Raw genomic sequence first — 18,745 nt, 5'->3', positions numbered from 1 at the left:
AGTGGTGAGAAGCAGATATAGAATTAAATTATTATTCACCTGCTATGATTTGTAACAAATGTACTTGCTATATACAAGTAGTTAAGCCCCAGCTTTGCCTGGCTGTGGAGTATCTCTGGCTCCAGCATTAGCAAACAATATGAATCTCATGTAAGCCATCTTCCTTTGAAGGACCAGTTGATTTGGACAAGTCACTGAAAAAATTACCCTTCTAACAGCACAGAGAAGTGAAGCAGAGGTGCAGATGATTGCTGCTAGTGCTTCCTGTTCCATAAAAGCTTAAGTAGGGAACATGGACAGAGAGCAGGCTTCTCCCTGAGTCTAAGGTTGAATGTCCAGATCTGTCATTTGCAACTGAAGAAGCCTCTCAGTTCCCACTGATCTTAAACTATCCAAGTGAAACTAACAAACTCTACTATCATAGATTGGTACTAGGACTTCACAAGTCTTGAAAGTAGGATCTGGGGTGGGTGGGGGGGGGTGGGTGGGCTCATATGATTTGATAAAATAAAGAAGATAGAAATATGACCCTACTGTATTCTTTGTGTTCCTGATAAATTTTTTACTTTACAGATGATAGTTCTATGGGAAGTGTATATGTTATATAAATCCAATTAATGGGGTGGGATTATTTTTAACTTAAAAAAACAGTTTTTAAAATCTAGTTGAAGAATAAATGTACCCAAATAGTGAAGAAATTACTTTCAAAGAAAAATAAAGCACTGTGATTTCATTATAAAAATCAATACAATTCCTTAGAAAAGAAAGGCCAGAAATAACCAGTTGGTTTTTTTTTTGTTTGTTTGTTTGTTTTTTAAAGAAGATCCCTGGCTTTAGTAGTTAAATGTTTAATACATTTTAGGACTATTGATTTAATAATTTAGAAATAGCCTGATTTTAAAGGTAATTATGTCCTTGAAGCATAATAACACTGAACCTTGAGATTAGGCTAGCCTTGATTATTAGTTTTAAGAAGTGACATTTGCATACAAAAGTTTGATTTAGAAAATAATATCTACCACATTTTATTTTAGGCAGGAATATTTGTTAAAAAGTTATAAATAGCTTTGTTTTGTTCACTTAAATTGTAGACTATATTTGAAACAAAAGTTTCTTTTTAGCAGGTAATAATTAAACTGATGATATCCCATCATTCAACTAGCTGCAATATATTCAAGAAATAGAAAAAGACTGAGAGACTTCTCCCCCGGACTCCTTAGTAGTCTGCCAGTGAGAGGTCCTTGTTACCATCCCCTCGCCGCCTCCGGGCCCACGGAGCCCTAAAAGTCTCAGTTATGCGTGAGTGCATCTCCATTCACATTGGCCAGGCTGGTGTCCAGGTTGGCAGTGCCTGCTGGGAGCTCTACTGCCTGGAACATGGCATCCAGCCTGATGGCCATATGCCAAGTGACAAGATGATTGGGATGGGAGATAACTCCTTCAATACCTTCTTCAGTGAGACAGGCGCTGGCAAGCATGTGCCTAGGGCAGTGTTTGTAGACCTGGAGCCCACAGTTATTGATGAAGTTCGTTCTGGTACCTACCACCAGCTCTTCCACCCTGAGCAGCTCATCACAGGCAAGGAAGATGCTGCCAATAACTATGCCCGTGGACACTATACCATTGGCAGGGAGATCATCGACCTCGTCCTGGACCAAATTCGGAAAGTAGCCGACCAGTGCACAGGTCTTCAGGGCTTCTTGGTCTTCCACAGCTTTGGTGGGGGAACTGGTTCTGGGTTCACCTCCCTGCTGATAAAACATCTCTCTGCCGATTATGGCAAGAAGTCTAAGCTGCAGTTCTCCATTTACCCAGCCCCCCAGGTCTCCACAGCTGTGGTTGAGCCCTACAACTCCATCTTCACCACCCATGCCACCCTGGAGCACTCTGACTGTGTTTTCATGGTTGACAACGAGGCTATCTACGACATCTGTCTTAGAAATCTCAATATTGAGCACCCAACCTACACTAACCTTAACCGCCTTATTAGCCAGATTGTGTCCTCCATCACTGCTTCTCTCAGGTTTGATGGAGCCCTGAATGTCGATCTGATTGAATTCCAGACCAACCTGGTGCCCTACCCCCGCATCCACTTCCCTCTGGCTACATATGCCCCTGTCATCTCTGCTGAGAAAGCCTACCATGAACAGCTAACTGTAGCAGAGCTCACCCATGCGTGTTTTGAGCCAGCTAACCAGATGTTGAAATGTAACCCTCGCTATGGTAAATACATGGCTTGCTGCCTATTTTACCGTGGTGACGTGGTCCCCAAAGATATCAATGCTGCCATTGCCACCATCAAGACCAAACGTACTGTCCAGTTTGTGGACTGGTGCCCCACTGGCTTCAAAGTTGGCATTAATTACCAGCCTCCCACTGTGGTACCTGGTGGAGACCTGGCCAGAGTACAGCGAGCTGTGTGCATGCTGAGCAACACTACAGCTGTTGCTGAGGCCTGGGCTCGCCTGGACCACAAGTTTGACCTGATGTATGCCAAGCGTGCCTTTGTCCACTGGTACGTGGGTGAGGGCATGGAGGAAGGAGAGTTTTGTGAGGCCCGTGAGGACATGGCTGCCCTTGAGAAGGATTATGAGGAAGTTGGAGCTGATAGTACTGAGGGAGGGGATGAGGATGAAGAGAATTAATCTGTTTGCTGCAATGTTACACTTCATGTCTTGAGACTGTCTTATTTCTGTTGTTCTGTGAAGTCCGTTGTGCTATAACTTGTCAATAAAAGTGATGTTTTATTTTAAAAATAAAAGTAAAAATAAAACACTGAGAATATATTCCTAAAATGTATAGCCAAATTCTCTGTGTGAAAAAAAAAAGTATTTTACAAGTAAAAGTTACTAAAAAAGATTAACATGTAACTGAGGAAATAATATGAAGATTATCCAAAAAACAGGAGTGTGTAGTGGGATCCTACTTTAAAACAGAATGTAGAATATCAACTTATCGTGAGAGTTATAGTGCTGTGATTCAGACGAAAAATTTCCAGGAGAGGATGGCTAAGAACAGTGGATATACCTCTTCAGTACCCAATATCAAAAGAATCGTCTAAGCAAAAGATTAAACTCTATTTTAGTTTTAGGGGGAACAGCTAGACTCAAGTACAAATCTCTAGCAATTTTTGTCTTTGCTAAAGATTCTATCTGCATCAAGTACTAGGTAACATAGGTTAAAAATGCATCCTTGGGTTCAGGAGCGTAGGCTCTGAAGGTAGTGTCAACATATAATTTTTATTCTGCATGCATTATGAAATACGAATATAAGATCAAAGTAAGTTAAAAGAAAATTTGATCTATGGTTTTTAAAACTTAAAATATTATTTTAACATAACGGATTTCAAATTTAGGTAATTCGAATACTTAAATAGTAATCTCTTCACATACCCTCCAAAGACTGCACAGAATAATGAGCTAGAATAAAACTACCCATACTTGCATCTTGGGCAAAACTAAAAGAAAAGAAACACATACATTTCAATTTACATGTAACTGAGGAAATAATGTGAAGACTATCCAAAAAACAGGAGTGTGTAGTGGGATCCTACAATTGGTGAACTAGAATGTTACCCTGAGAAAAAGACGGTTTTACCCCAACTGCATCGAAGCCTACTGGGGGGAATTGGGATGAAGAAGAGACATGGAAGTTGTAGGACCAGAGGTGGCAGTCATGGGAAGTCATTGTTTAGGGTGGTAGTGATGAAAAGGCAACAAAAAAAACACACACACATACCTTATGCTAAGGCATAAAACAGTTGTCCTCAAAGTGCGATGCTAGTGTACATCCTAATCATCTGTAGCCATTCTTCCTAATGTACATATTTGAGTACCAACTCAAACCGACTAAATCAAACCTGTGGGCATGGGGCAATAGGAGCTGCAATGTCCCTGGCTCCCCAGATGGTTCTCAGGCACATCATTTGAACAATCAGGTGGTATAACATGCTTTGGAAACTAAACATAATTTAGTGTAACCGAATTGTAGGTTACAGGTGACAGTGAAATGAGACAGATAAATCCAGAGAGGAATGTCATGATCTACTTGTAAGAAGTCTTAAATGACACACTAGGGGCTTAGACAGGAACATGAAGATCCAATAGGAAGCCACTAAAGTGTTTTAAACAGAAAAATAACCATATAAAAAATTTTTTTTCAGAATTATTACCCTGGCATCAATGTGTATGGTTGGATATAGAGCAAACATAGGAAGGAAACTTGGGAGAATAATTTTCCTAAACTAAGATTAAAATAGCCTTGAATCGATACACTTGGCAGCTAATTGAACTGGTGAATGAAGGGAGAAGAAATCATTTTGGATGAATCTGATTCCCACATTTGCTTGCCTCCATCACTAAGTTTATAACAATATATAGACAAATAATATTTTAAAGCTACAACTCTGCACTTTTCCTTATATATCACAAACCTATATTTTACTAGAAACATGAAACTTGTAAAGACAAGTTCCTGCTGCTTGGATGGAGTCCATAAGTTCCTAAGAAGCCCAAAGAAGGACTAATAGACATCCTGGTGTTGATTTTTGTGCTACACTCCCTGGGGACATCCCCCTCACTGGGAAGATTGTTAGCTAAAGGTCCATGAGACTGCTAGGGGAGATAGCATCTATTCTTGGAGGTATGTGAGCCAGGCAATCTTGAAGGCTCCATTGCAGAGTCTATGGTTGAACATGTGACAATGTGTGTGCATAAAGGAGGCATGAGTGGTAGTCCAGAGTAATTTTTTTTTTCAATAAAAGACTGTGTTATTTAAAGCTACCTTGTTCCTTTTTTGTCTTTTGGTGAATGAGACATTCCTTTTAATCAAGCTGTCTGATGCAACCACAATAATGACTTGTCTCCAAGCTGATGGTGGCAAAAAGGCATTTCCCTTGGATAGCAGAACATCCTACAACAGCTTTATGAAATAATCTTCATTAAAATAAAATGGCAGAGGTTTGGGGTATTAGAATAGTTGTATCAAAAGCATCTCCTTCCTACCCACGCCGAACTGAGAGCTGCGGCGGAGGGCTCTGAGTACAGGGAGATTCTAGGAAGCCGGTGTCAATCAAGCTTCTCTGTATCACTGGGAACCCCCAAGTCCCAAAGGCTCTGTATCACTCATCCAACAACCCCAGAGCACACACAAGATCCTTCTGCCATGATCATTTTCAAAAACCACCACAAACAGTCATAATTCAACTAAAATTCCTTTAATGGCATCTGCTTTTATCTCTAAAAGCACTGCCTCCTCCTCCTCCTCCTCTTTAAAATTTCATTGGTTTGTTAGAGAAGCTGAGCTCTTTGTCCTATCGAGTGTCCAACATTGTGAACTTGGCTGATGGACTTTTTGTGGTTTCTTCTAACTTGCGCCTTTATTCCCAAAAGTCCCCTATAATCGGACAATATGATAGTAAGATCTAGAAGCTTAATTAACTTCAGGTTCAGTTGTTTTTTTATCTCTTTCTATAGGATTACTTCATGGGAAGGGGTGTGCACTTCATATTACCTCACATTAGGTAGCCAGTACTGCCTGTTGGCACACTGTTAGTGATGTTATAATTATTTATGGGTTCAGAGGCATTCTTCTGATTCCTCCATAATATTGTTCTTCATCAACCTGCCAGCCATGGTTTCCACATTCATGGATGATTGTTGCCCAGATGCATACTTTCATTGGGGGTATATTATAACACTTTAATACATGTATTATAGATTCTTTTATGAGTAACATTCTTTCATACACTATTTAGTTTCCTTTTGGTACAGCTTTTAAAGGATAAAAAAAGAGAAGGACAAATGCTTTATTTTTTTCTGTTTATTCATCATTTTTCAATGCAATGAGAATGTCCTAGAAATCTCCAAAAATGACCAACGAAGTGTGTGTGTACTTATGAACTAATTTTATATTCATATTTAAATACTTATATGTTGTGGTGGCTATTTGTTCTGATGCTCAGATTGTCGCATTTTAGTTACTCTCCTGTTGTTTGTTTTTTTCTGTGTGTGTGTGACATGATTTAGTAGTCCTTGGTAGCTTCCTTGCTTTCTGGAATAAGGTTGCCCAGATTCACCTTACATATTATTCTCCGTTCTAGACCTGGACTTAGCAGGTTCTCCTAGAGCCCTGGCCCTAGTTCCTTTTAGTGAAAAATGATATTTAGAGACCACAAGCTGGATAGTAAGTGCATTTACTGCTAGTGGGCTGTCATTCCTTCAAGGACTTTTCAGTGGAAGAGTGGAAAAACATTTTTGGGGGGGAAAAATTTGAATTCATACTAATATTTGTAATTTCCATTTAAAAGTTGATGGTTTTTCCCTTAATTTCTTAATTTTATACTTATAGCTCTTTTTCTCTTAACACTGAAAATTGTGACTTCTAAAGAAATGTAAATACATTTTCTAACAGAAAATATAGTATAGCATAGTATTCTATATACAATAGCTTCAAAATAACAATATCAATATTACTAATAATGATAAGTTTGCTAAATGCATTTTCAAATTTCTTCAGAATTTACTTGAACCTTACGAGTGTATTCCCCAAAAGATATATAATCAAAATACTGGGTTTAAAAGTCACTGAAAAGAATTATATATCCTTTGTGTCATTATACTACTATTTGGTGTTCATTTGGGTTCATTAACTGGTTTCCAATTTTAAAGGGAATGCCTTTTATTCTTTTTTATTTTAATTTGGGGTTTTAATTATGTAAAATATGTGCATGGTCTATGATCAAAACTATATAGCTGTGTACATTCACATACATTTTGTTCTTGTTGTTGTTAATCCTCACCCAAGGATATTTCTCCATTGATTTTTAGAGAGTGGGAGAAACATCTGTGAGACGGACATGGCTACAAAGAAAGAGAAAAGCATCTGTGAGATGGAGACAGAGATGAAAGTGGAAGATCTCTGTGAGATGGAGACAGAGATGAAAGTGGAAGATCTCTGTGAGATGGAGACAGAGATGAAAGTGGAAGATCTCTGTGAGGTGGAGACAGTGACAAAGAAGGAGGAAACCGTCTGTGAGATCGTCTCTGAGACAATGAAAGTGGAAGATCTCTGTGAGGTGGAGACAGTGACAAAGAAGGAGGAAACCATCTGTGAGATCGTCTCTGAGACCATGAAAGTGGAAGACCTCTGTGAAGTGGAGACGGTGACAAAGAAGAAGGAAGACATCTGTGAGATCGTCTCTGAGACAATGAAAGTGGAAGACCTCTGTGAAGTGGAGACAGTGACAAAGAAAGAGGAAGACATCTCTGAGATGGATGCAGCCATGCCCTGCTCATCCACATTCGACTGTGCCTCCGGATCAGGGCCGTCGCTGAATCTTCCTCCCAAGGTACATGCCCTTGACTGGAATCTAACCTGGGACCCTTCAGTCCATGGGGCAATGCTCAGTCCATTGAGCCAAACCAGCCAGGGCTATTCACATACATTTTATCTCCTTATCTATCTAATCCTGTTTCCTCCCTCCCCCAGAGGCAACCACTTTTATTATCTTTATATCTTCTGTGATTTGTGTGTGTTTATACATATTGTTCTCAACCCTGTTTTTCTTAATGTATTCTGAGGATCAAATGATATCTATATAGATATTTTGCTTATTTCTCATCCATCATTTCTTCAACCAGTCCCCTGTTTTATAAGCATCTGGTTTGTTTCCAGTTTTCAGTTATCCCCAAAAATGCATTAATGAATGTCCTCAGGCAGATACCATTTTATATTTTTATCACAATACCTTTAGGATAGATTGTGTTGTTGTTGTTAATCCTTACTTGAGGATATTTTTTCCTTTTTTTTTTTTTTTTTTTTTTAAGAGAGAGTGGAGGGAGGGATGTGAGAGATAGAAAGGAAGAGAGAAATATGGATGTGAGACAGACACATTGATTGGTTGCCTCCTGCAAGGGCCCTGACTAGAGTCAGGAATCAACCTGCAACCCAGATACGCTGTGTCCTTGACCAGGATCTAACCCAGGGGTGGGCAAACTTTTTGACTCGAGGGCCACAATGGGTTCTTAAACTGGACCGGAGGGCCAGAACAAAAGCATGGATGGAGTGTTTGTGTGAACTAATATAAATTCAAAGTAAACATCATTACATAAAAGGGTACGGTCTTTTTTTTTTTTTTTTAGTTTAATTCATTTCAAATGGACTGGATCTGGCCCGCGGGTCGTAGTTTGCCCACAGCTGACTAACCTGTGACCCTTCAGTGCAAAGGACAATGCTCTAACCACTCAGAACACTGTCCAAGGCTGGAATTGATTTTTAAAAGAAGGATTGCTTAAACAAAGGGCAAATGCACTTATAATTTTGCTATATAAAGTGCATACTTTTAAACATATTAATATTGCCAAGAAAATGTAGGAACTAAAAAAATCTATTTATTATTGAGAAAGAGAAAACTGTTTAATTGGAATGATCAGATTTATCAAGAATAATTTATTAGTGGGAATTTAAATTATTAAATTCATGCATAGTCTCTGGTGTAATGTAAATAAATGCCTTGAACAGTCAAACAATTTTAACTTCAGTGGTCTCCAATCCATTAAGTCTTAGGAAATAATGTAATAAAGGAAAACTATTAAAAGCCATCTATCAATATGTATACACAAACACAAACCTGCAAGTGGGGATGGATGGATAGATGGATGCATGGATAGATAAAGGGAGACAAAGAGAGAATTTTTTCCCTTGAGAATATTTCTGATTTTAATAAATTTACAAGCTCTTTAATTCGCTCAAAAATTTATTTTATTATTTTGTAAATGATACCACAGAAATGGAAGTAAGTTAGCAGTGTCTAAATAATAGCACTTGTAATACTTCTTAAGCTATAGGTAAATATACAAGTTTGTCACCTGGGACCTAAAATATAATTCAACTTTTAAATGTAAAAGAAAATGTATTTACTGGTCCTTCTTATGTTCATATGTATTAAAAGAACATGATTATGTTGTCTTTGTTTTTCAGTCGCAGTCATCGTCTAATATCAAAAAAGCAACCTCCAAAACTGGGTGAGTCATATTTGCTTTCTTATGCAGAGCAAGACTTCAACCTCATAAAAAATAGTTATATGGTAAATATAAAAATAACAGTTTCACATTTGAGTAGCAGCTAGTTATGTATAAAAATGGACAAAGTTTTTAAACAGTAACTTTGATCAATAAAAACTGGTAAATAAATCACTAATTATTCATTTACTCATGTTACCATATTATTCTTCAGATATAAGGCAATAATTGCATTCATCAGATGACATTAAAAAAATAGCAGTTAATATCACTTCTTCTGAAGTTTCAGTCTTCTACCAGGAAAGAAAAACCTTGGCGTCTTCTTACTTATTTTCTTCCTCAAGGCTAAAGTCAACAACAACAACAAAAAAATCAACATCACATTGGGCTGTAGGACCACTATAAACCACCATTTCCAATATGTTTACAAACCGACCTCATCTTATTTTTAGTGATTACAAAGTCAGTAGTACTGTCCACTCAGTTAATAGCATTATAACTTTAAAACACATTCTTAGCTAGCCAGAATAAGCATTTTCACAAAACCGGTCAGTACTAATGTGCCATTTATGTAGACGTAGTCTGGAAATGGCAATATGCTATTAGTAAAATAGATACATAAAATATAATTTTGCTTATGAATTATTTATAAAGTTGGTTTAAAAACTGAGTAAGAAAAATTCACTACCTTTCATGCAAACACGTTTGCAGTCCTTCATGCTAACAAAGTTATTGTCATTCCCTCCACAGCCAGTATAGGTGAAGGCCTGGCAGGCATTGTGTCTTGGATTAAAATGATAGCGAGTCACGTTAGCAGAGCATAGTCCCTCATCTCTTGGACTGTAGCAATATGATGGACCTTTATGCAAAAGACAATACAATTAGAAATACAGTGATACCGGAATTAATAAGCTGTGGTGGTTACTAAAGTCACTGGAGAAAATATAATCCCATGGAAGCTTCATGCTGAATCCAAGATACCATTTTAAATCATTTAAAAAGTGTGCCTCAAAATTCAAGAAAGCTTTTTACATGGTGTATTTTGTTAATTCTAACTTTTGATAAACTGAACAGAATTTCTTCTGAAGCTATGTCCTTATATCATTTGATTATGTAAAGAAATGAAACCCCAAAAACAGATATGATCAGGTAAAAATGGGATGCATATCAAATGATAATATATGACATGTTTTGTAAACTTTCTCATGTTGGTAGTTTTATTTTCAATGTGTTTATCAGTACTCCTTCCATTATTAATCATGAATACATGTATCTAATTCCCAGGTAGTCACTAAAACATTTACATTTACACAGACAATTTAAGAAAACATCAGCAACAACCATCTCCTCATTAATTCAAGAGTTTGCATATTCAACACAGTATTATAACTATAGAGATTTATCAAAGTCTCTGCCAACGCAAATTTTCCGTGGTTGAATTTATTTATCAACATGTATGTATCTCTGTTGTGCTTCAGGAAAATGCCTGTATTGTCTCTCTCTACAAATATTAAATGCTGCCAGAGTAACCCATTATTTAAGGGACTGTGTGTGGGCGTAGGGGACTGTAGATAAGAAATGGGGAGGAGAGAAAAGAGGGATAGAGATCTCTTTATGCTCCACAATTTGCAATTTCTAAAGGATACAGAAATGTAACCAAAAACTTTAGAAAGAAATTTTCAAGTTTCACCATCTTAAGTCTGTATACATTCTACTATTTTGTGCATACAACTGAGTCCATGCAAACCTGAGGTCATGGCATGCATTAATGAATACTTACTGTAATTTTATGTGTAAATCAAAGAGATGAGAAATAGTTTTAAAGAAACAATGCAGAGGAGGAAGCACAAACTTGAATCATGGCTTTGTTGCTTTGCAGGCCTGAGAATGTGGCAAGTTATTAACTTCTCCCAGCTTGTACTCTTATAGGTAAAATGGCAATAATAATACTCCCTCAGAGGACAATAGTGTGAAGACTGATATTATATATGAAATTGCCACAACGCAAACCATGTGAATTTCACATTGAATTGAGTTTTTCACCCTAAAGTCTCAATAAAGAGATGAAATAGAAACACCATAAAAATCTTATTTACGTTTCCTTGGTACACAGAAGTCCCTGCAAGTAGCTTCATCCGGGAACTGGTTCCCACTTCGGTGGCACCCACCAGACGTGAATTTTTCACATGTCATGGAACTCAGATTGAAGAAGTAGTCTCCTCGGGACTCCCCACAATGCCCCTCACTGACTTCCAAACGGCAGATTTTGGGAACTTCTAAGGAAAGGACAAAAAGCAGTTCAAAAATTAGTCTTTTCAAATTTTACTCTATTTTCAGAAACAACTGGGTGGGGGAATGACATCATATTTAGTGCTGGGATAGTAAATCCCCCAAAGGCTGTCCATTCTAGGAAGCAGCTATTTAGCTTTTTTGTTTTTTTAACCTAAGTGTCTCCAGACCTGACTGAGCTGTGATCTTCCCAATTCAATAGGAAGACCGTTCTCTCAGAGAACACACGAAGTTAAATAAGTTATCCACAGGAATATGCACTTCCCCTGACTCCATGCATTGAACGGAAAAGCCCCATGTTCTGTTAACAGGCCTTCACAGGAAGAATAAACATAATCAAAATAGGAAACAGTATCTTGAACCTCTGCTATATCCTTTTATGCTCACACAGACATGTTTGGCTATGAGGAGACAAAAGCAAGGTTATCATTAGCTAAATCACAGTTAAATAATAGAACCCACTAAATGTATTTCAGATCGATGGGTAATTGACAGGAGGAAATGGTGTTCTCAAGGAGGCGTAGAAACTATAGGCGTAGAATTAATGACAAATCCAGAAAAGCACGCAGGCTGCACCTCATACATTGCACCCTGGCATTAGTTTGCCCTAAGGTGGCATCTTGCCCTGAGTCTGCGCAGGCACGGAATTATGATCCATGCCAATGAGGAGACAGACAGCGCGTCGCAAACTTGTGATGACTTCAAAGCAGCGAGCCCTGCTCCGTCTTGGAGAGCGTTCAGGCTCACCCTCAGACAATGGGACCTGGAGAGCTCGCTGCTCCTGCTGGCTGTGCATGCCGCCACTTACTCTCTATCCTCCAGCAAGCTTCCTCGCAGGCCTCCCGGGTTTCGAAGTTGTTGGCGTTGCCCTCGCAGCCCCCGTACATGAACTGGCGGCAGCTCTGAGTGTACCTGCTGTAGTAAAAACTGGGGATCCGGGCGCGGCAGGGCCCCACCTCCGGGGGCAGGAGACAGATCTCCGCGTTGTTTCCTACGGGAGGGACAGAGAGCCCGGGAGAGGGAAGATCAGCCACTTTCCCGGGGAGGAGAGGTTTCCCCGGCGCAGAGGGCCTCTGCAGAGAGAGAAAGTACAAACTGGGGCAGCTGGCACCTGGGCAAAGTAGGGGAGCGAGCCGGTGGGGGGCACCCTTGCCACGGCAGCTGGGCCCGGAGGAAGCCAGAGGGATGAGGGGGTCCTGGATGGGGCGATACCTAGGGGATCCTGAGCAGCCGTTCCCATCAGGAGCAGGGGCAGAAGCCACAGCCCGAGGGTCCAAAGAGGGTCCATGGTGTCCAGGTTCGTGGAGCCCGCGGGAGGAGGGCGCGCAGCGTGCGGCTCGGAGGCCTGTGTGCCGGGCGGTGGGTGTGGGCTTTATGTAGGGGTGAGTGTCCTCCCGACCCCGGACGGGGCGGGGCGTGCCTGTGGGGAGCCCGGCGGGGAGGCTGATTCACGCCCGCAGGCGGTGATCCTGGCACTGGAGGGTGTGTGCTGGGAGAGGAATTCCCCGCCAAGTTGAACCTGTCTCCCCAACTTTCTCTGGCGTCCAGCGGGAGTGACCACATGGGGCATTCTGTGTCAGTGATGGGAAATGGACAACGAAGAGGGAAGTAATTAATCAGGTTCCAGCTTGTAGCCTCGCCCCAAAGACTGAATCTATCCTTTGAAAGCATGAAGTCCACGTATTTCAAAGGCAGGGAGAAAGTGTGAAATTCATGGGTATACCCTTTCATTAGATTAGGAATTTAAGTATATGTGTATTTACATTTATACAGGTATACATACAGACGCTTTTCAATCGAGGTCCACATTACATTTAATAGAAGGCTCATCATATATCTTAAGTGTAGTTTCAAGAATTTTTCATAACTATGTATACCTTTGTAATCACCACTCTAATCAAGAATTAGAACATTCCCAGCACCCCGGAAAATTCAGTCGTACCGTTTTCCAGACAATCCTTATATCCTCAGGCCAGAGGCAGGCACTCGTCTGATTACCGTAGAGTGGTATTGCCTGTTCTTGAGTCTCATGCAAATAAAACCATAAAGCAAGTACTATTTTGTACTTCATTTGCTCTGCTGCTTTTTTATTTTTATTTTTGTGTTGTTTTTTTTTGAGACACATCCATTTGCTATGTAGTTTGGTTCCTTTTAAATGCTGAGGAGCCTTCGAATTAGTGAATATTCCACAAATATCCTGTTTTTGGACATTTGTGTTGTTTCTAGTTTGGGATTATTATGCGTAAAGCTGCTTAGTGTGTACATACAACTTGTATTACTCTTGGGTAAAATATTTAGAAATATTAGAAACTGCCAAATCGTTTTCCAAAAATGATAAGACCATTTTACACCCCCATCAAGCACGTGTAAGAGTTGTAGCTATGTTTTTTTGAGCAGGACAGATCAGTCCCTTCTCACAGAGTGTCAGTACCTGTGTTAAAGTTCATTACTATTCCTTTGGCATATTGGCCTGAGTCTAACTTTGTTTTAATCCTCACCCAAGGATATTGGGGGGGGGGGGGGAGAGAGAGAGAGAGAGAGAGAGAGAGAGAGAGAGACGAAACATGCTTGCCTCCTATACGCACCCTGAACAGAGATCGTACTGCAACCTTTTTGGTGTAGGGGGTTATGTTTCAACCAACTGGGCCACCAGACCGGGGGAGTCTAACTTTTTTTTATACAAAACAAATTATCTACTCTGGTATTTTACATGAAACATTAAAGATATTTTGGAGGCTGTTTTAAAGAGTTCTCTTGATGAATGTGACTTCCCTTCCTCCTCCTTTTCTTCTTGTTCCATTCAATATTCTCAATTCCTGGCTTCTCCTGAGGAGATGGAAGCAAATTTACAGGATTTCTCATCCAAATTTCTGAGAATCCCTATGCTCACAGCAGTTGATAGTCTGGCCATTTTGCATCATAGCCTCTTGTGCTAGTTTTCAGTTATTCTGACATCATGGCATAGAATCATATTCCTAAGGAAAACCAGCCTGGCTGGAAATACTCAATGTCCTTTATGCTGTCAGTTACCAGATATTTATGGTTAAGAATGACAGAAATACAAGGATAGATAGATGTTTAACAACCAGCTTTCCAGGAAGAAGAATGGAGCTGGCTTGCATAGTTTATTGATTTCCATGTTGCAAATGCCCCCGCTATGACCAATTTCAACCCTCAGTTTGTCAGAGCCAGTGTAAGCTGGCTCTTAGCACACCAATGAATGAGACAGCCAGCTGGTTTTAGAAAGACACATTCATAAGAGAATCAGATTAGACCCTCCCAGTAACTCCCAACTATTACCAGGGGAGGGAAATTTTTACCAAACATTTCATCGGGATCATGTTCAGGAGAAAAGTTAATTCCACTTCAGATTTACCTATTTCCATTCTTCTGAATATGATTAAATGTATCTTCCAAATGGACTACAATTAATTGGACTGATTTGGAGTCAAACTTGTCATTCAGCATTGACTATTGTCCCTTCTGTTGTTTGTTCTCCACTGCTGGCATTTTTTGATCATTTTTTGCTTCATATAAAAAGAGGAATCTTTTGAATTAGGACATAATATTTTGGGAAATTGCATGATGTGTCAAAGAAGACCTGGATTTTTATCCCTTGCTCCTTTGGACCAGTTATATAAACTCTCTAAGGCTCGGTTTCCTTATTTGTAAAATGGATAGAATAACTGTGCCTTAGGAGTGTGTTTTGAGGATTAAAGGGAAAGTGCCTAGAGTAGACGCTCCGAGAGACGTGCTTCAGCTCCTCACACACAGGTGCAGAATCCACCCTGATCCTCTCATGGCCCAGTTCCTATTGTGCCTTGGCATCAACCACATTCAGGGAATAGAGCCATAGGAAATGTTCTCGTAGGACTGAAATCTGTGACTTGGCTCATATCCGCTCTTCTCTTTGGCTGAGGTCAGAGACCACCTCTCTGCCTAGAAGGAATCACACAATCAGACCTCACTCTGTGATGGTCTCTTCTGGAGAAAGGAGTTTCAGGGTCTCTCAGCCAGAGCAGAGTACTCAGTCTACTCAGGCCTGCTGTGTAAACACATGGAGGGGAAAGGGAAGGGACGGGAAGAGGCCAAATCCAGGCTTTTCACCATCCCTCTGTGGTGCAGAGTCTGTGTCTGAAACCTATGTCCAGATATTCCCGAAATGTTAGTTTCCTTCCCTTGTTCTATGCCAAATAGGGTGCATCTTTAACACTTCTGTGAGTACAGAGCAAGGACAGGGAAGAAGGAGCATTGAACAAGCAGGGTCGTTAGAAATTTGAGATCATCAAGCCAGGTTATCAGAAAGGAAATTGGTCCTCTTATTGTGAATCACTTGAGTACTTTCATGTCCATGAAAAAAAAAAAAAAAAAAAAAAAAAGTCTTCCAATGTAAAGGAGAATCTAAACTTCCTGGAACTACTTTAAATTACTGAATTTATCCATGTGACCACCACAATCAGCCTCCACAGGGATGTCATTGTACTTCTATCCCCTTAAACCAGTGTCTAAGCCAAAGGTGACGACATAGCTGAGGAGAGCAATTCCTTTACCCAAAGTCAACAGGAAATGCAAAGCTGGAGGGGACTGGGAAGAACAGTCACCCAGACTGATTTGTCATTGCAATACCAAGTGACAGCTTGGGTGACTGCAGCTAAACACAGAGGCTCAAAGTAGTTTGGAGTTCTGCAAAATAAGGCCTGGAGTTCTTACAATTAGAATGCCGAACGGAACTATAAATAAGGTCTGTTCCAGTATTTCCATTTTACAGAGTTACAAAATTACTCCTAGAATTCCCAAGTCTTTGGCTTGATGTTCTATCCTCTGAGAACCTCCCAGGCTTGGGAGATAACTATGAATTCAAGAAAAGGATTGAGGCACATGATCTTCCTCTCTGTCAGACAACTTAGAGAGGTTGGCATGTCTAGCCTATGAGTGAAGGAAGAGAATTCATTGAGCCCAGTGATCTGGGGATCCATATTATAAAAAATAGTTACTTAAGGAGTTGCACTGGTAACTCATTAAAAAAAGTTCTTGCTGCCTGTTAGTTTAAGCCCTGACAAAATAAAGCCTGAAGTGAGTCCAGCTGGCACCAACGAAGAGTTTACACATCTGCTAAGAAATCCAGTTAATCTCTTCTAAGAGATTAGGGGTCAGGAGGATTTTGTTAAAGTTTAGGCAACTGCTTCACCAGTGAGGCATTTTTCTAGCAAGTTGGGCATGTAGGAAATGTTTATCCAGTGTGCCCTCTGTCTGATTCAGAGCACATATGTGAGTGTTATTATACAAATTGGTGCCATGTGAAAGGTGGAGACATTCCCTATGCTTAATTTTATTAGGCTCATTCTCCCTAGAAAGAACGAGATCCTGGAGTGTATAATGTGTCTCCTACCATGGTCATCCTTTCATTCACCTATTTAAAAAAGAAGCAAATTAAATATTTTAAAAGTGCCAAACTTTGTGCTAGGTATTTGGAGTGAATAAATACATTAGGAATCTCATAACATAATAGGGTTGACTGATGAACATGATATAACCTAGTGTTCTTAGCACACCATTAAAAATATGGGTCAGGTCCTATGGGACCACAGAAGAGGAAATAAATAAAATTAACCAAGAGCTTGATTCAAAATAAAAGCCAACCTACACAAACATATCTAACATTCCATCTTCAATACTTATGGGACACAGAGACTCATTCCTTCATCAGCTAGTTGCTTTGGTTGGTTCTTTTAGGAGCTGTGGTTCTAGCAAAGCATTGTCTTCTACAGGAGGGCAGAATCTCTGAAACCCCTTTCTCTTCTTGCTACGTGTATGCTTCCTCAAATGTCATGCTTACTTAGGCTGCTGGCCATCTTTTCTCTCACCCAGATTATTGTATATTTAACTATGTAGGACATCCAGAAGGTTGGGCTACATTTTAGACTATTTAATCCAAGACCTTCCCTGCACAGTGCAACCTCACCACTCACCCAGAATTCTAGCCTGGGTTACCAGTCCACAGGAGATTGGCATGACAAGAATGGAGAAAGGCAGAGAAATGTTCTGTTCCCCTAATTCCTGTATACCATGGGGGACCTCTACAGCAGTAACTATAATGATGGATATAATGATTTTGAGAGTTTGCATTCTACTTTGTATTTGTTAGTTCATTAAATCCCCTGGAGTAACCACTTAAGGAAGATCTGTAGTCTCCCCACTCTCCTAATAAGGAAGCTAACGTTCTAGATTGTTATGGGACTTGGCCAAAGCTATGCAGCTAGCACAGTCCATCGTAATCAGGATTCCCTGGGCTCACTCTGCACACATCTTTTTTGTCTACATTAGTGAGGACCAAATTCAAGTTTATCATATACAACATATTCTCATAACCCTAGTTCAGTTCCTGGACAGCTCTACCTCAGAAATCTTTCTCACTCAAACATAACGTTTATCATTGAGAACAAATAGTAGCTACAATTTAAATATGTTGTTATAAAGCTCTAAGAGAGACATCTGCCAAAGTTGATAATCAGATTAGAGGATTGAGAGAGTTAAATACTAAAGTCTTTATTTTCAGGGTTATATTTAGCAGAAAGTAATGGACCTTGACCTTTCCAAGTAAAAAGCCACCCTTTCTTGTAAAAATACTCTCATTTTTTATACTCTATCCCAAATCCCATGTTAGTTATACATTACTTACTAAGGAGGCCTAAGCCCGCCAAATGTTCATTTCTTATAGCTTCATGTGGAAAAGCTTTGTATCTTAAATCACATGAGAGAGTCAACCCTGCCTTTTGGAAGAGGCCGTCACTGCAGTTTGAAAGGGGCATACATATCCTAGGACTCTCACTATTTTTTTCCCTTATTGACTTTTAGTGGGGAGGAGGGGAAGTAGAGTTGAACTGAAAGGTCTGCATTAGTAGAGAGTTGAGTACACTATTTTATTTTTCTTCTTAGCCCCTATCACAATCTGATACAAGGTAGGTTTTATTCTTTTATCTTGTTCATGGTTTTGTTTTCCTCATTATATTGTAAGTTGTAAGTTTTTTCCTCTGCTTTACCCTTAATCATCTATATTGAATAGTGTCTAGCACATAATAGTACTATAAGAAATAAGGAAATTTATACCCACATGATTACAAGTTTATTATACATGACACAGTTGACTTGTATCTGAAAAAATGTGTCAAAGTGAATGTTTGTAATTCAAAATACTTAAAGTATACTGGCAACCTTTCTATTTCAAAGAATCTATGATTGCTCTCTGTATAAAACAAAGGATTTCAAAAACTAATTTTAGTAATTTTCCCATAATATAGCGCTTAAAAATTAAATATTTGTCCAGTTTTCTTCAAAATGTGCTAATCTATAAAGTATAAAAAAGAAAGCAGGTAGCCTTTGAACTTCACATAGCCTGTTTTAGTTATAAAATAAATTAGCAAGAAACCTAATGGAAA

General features: G+C 39.5%; 2 protein-coding genes across 2 annotated transcripts; one reads left to right on the top strand and one right to left on the bottom strand.

Annotated features, from left to right (window-relative positions):
* Nucleotides 1-1,289: 1,289 nt before the first annotated feature.
* LOC118666216 (tubulin alpha-1C chain-like) lies at nt 1,290-7,305 on the top strand. The gene is made up of 2 exons (XM_036328165.1): nt 1,290-2,610; nt 6,998-7,305. The coding sequence occupies exons 1-2, from the start codon at nt 1,296-1,298 to the stop codon at nt 7,033-7,035; spliced, it is 1,353 nt and encodes a 450-aa protein (XP_036184058.1). The 5' UTR covers nt 1,290-1,295; the 3' UTR covers nt 7,036-7,305.
* Nucleotides 7,306-8,742: 1,437 nt separating this feature from the next.
* Nucleotides 8,743-12,683, bottom strand: TFPI2 (tissue factor pathway inhibitor 2). The gene is made up of 5 exons (XM_036328164.1): nt 12,522-12,683; nt 12,118-12,300; nt 11,117-11,296; nt 9,709-9,879; nt 8,743-9,365 (listed from the first exon to the last, which is right to left on the bottom strand). Exons 1-5 carry the CDS (start codon nt 12,595-12,597, stop codon nt 9,289-9,291), a joined length of 687 nt encoding a protein of 228 aa, XP_036184057.1. The 5' UTR covers nt 12,598-12,683; the 3' UTR covers nt 8,743-9,288.
* Nucleotides 12,684-18,745: the final 6,062 nt, after the last annotated feature.

This window comes from Myotis myotis, unplaced genomic scaffold (assembly GCF_014108235.1).
Source record: "Myotis myotis isolate mMyoMyo1 unplaced genomic scaffold, mMyoMyo1.p scaffold_m19_p_11, whole genome shotgun sequence".
Lineage (NCBI taxonomy): Eukaryota > Metazoa > Chordata > Mammalia > Chiroptera > Vespertilionidae > Myotis > Myotis myotis.
This window is presented reverse-complemented; position numbering and strand designations above follow the sequence as displayed.

Bases quoted from the DNA above. Each gene is read 5' to 3' on its own strand.
- LOC118666216 (XM_036328165.1), top strand. From the start codon at position 1,296: ATGCGTGAGTGCATCTCCATTCACATTGGCCAGGCTGGTGTCCAGGTT. The intron at 2,611-6,997 runs GTACTGAGGGAG...GATCTCTGTGAG, and splicing joins TGAGGAAGTTGGAGCTGATA to GTGGAGACAGTGACAAAGAA.
- TFPI2 (XM_036328164.1), bottom strand. From the start codon at position 12,597: ATGGACCCTCTTTGGACCCTCGGGCTGTGGCTTCTGCCCCTGCTCCTG. The intron at 12,301-12,521 runs GTATCGCCCCAT...TCCCTCCCGTAG, and splicing joins GGCTGCTCAGGATCCCCTAG to GAAACAACGCGGAGATCTGT. The intron at 11,297-12,117 runs GTAAGTGGCGGC...TCCTTTCCTTAG, and splicing joins AGCTTGCTGGAGGATAGAGA to AAGTTCCCAAAATCTGCCGT.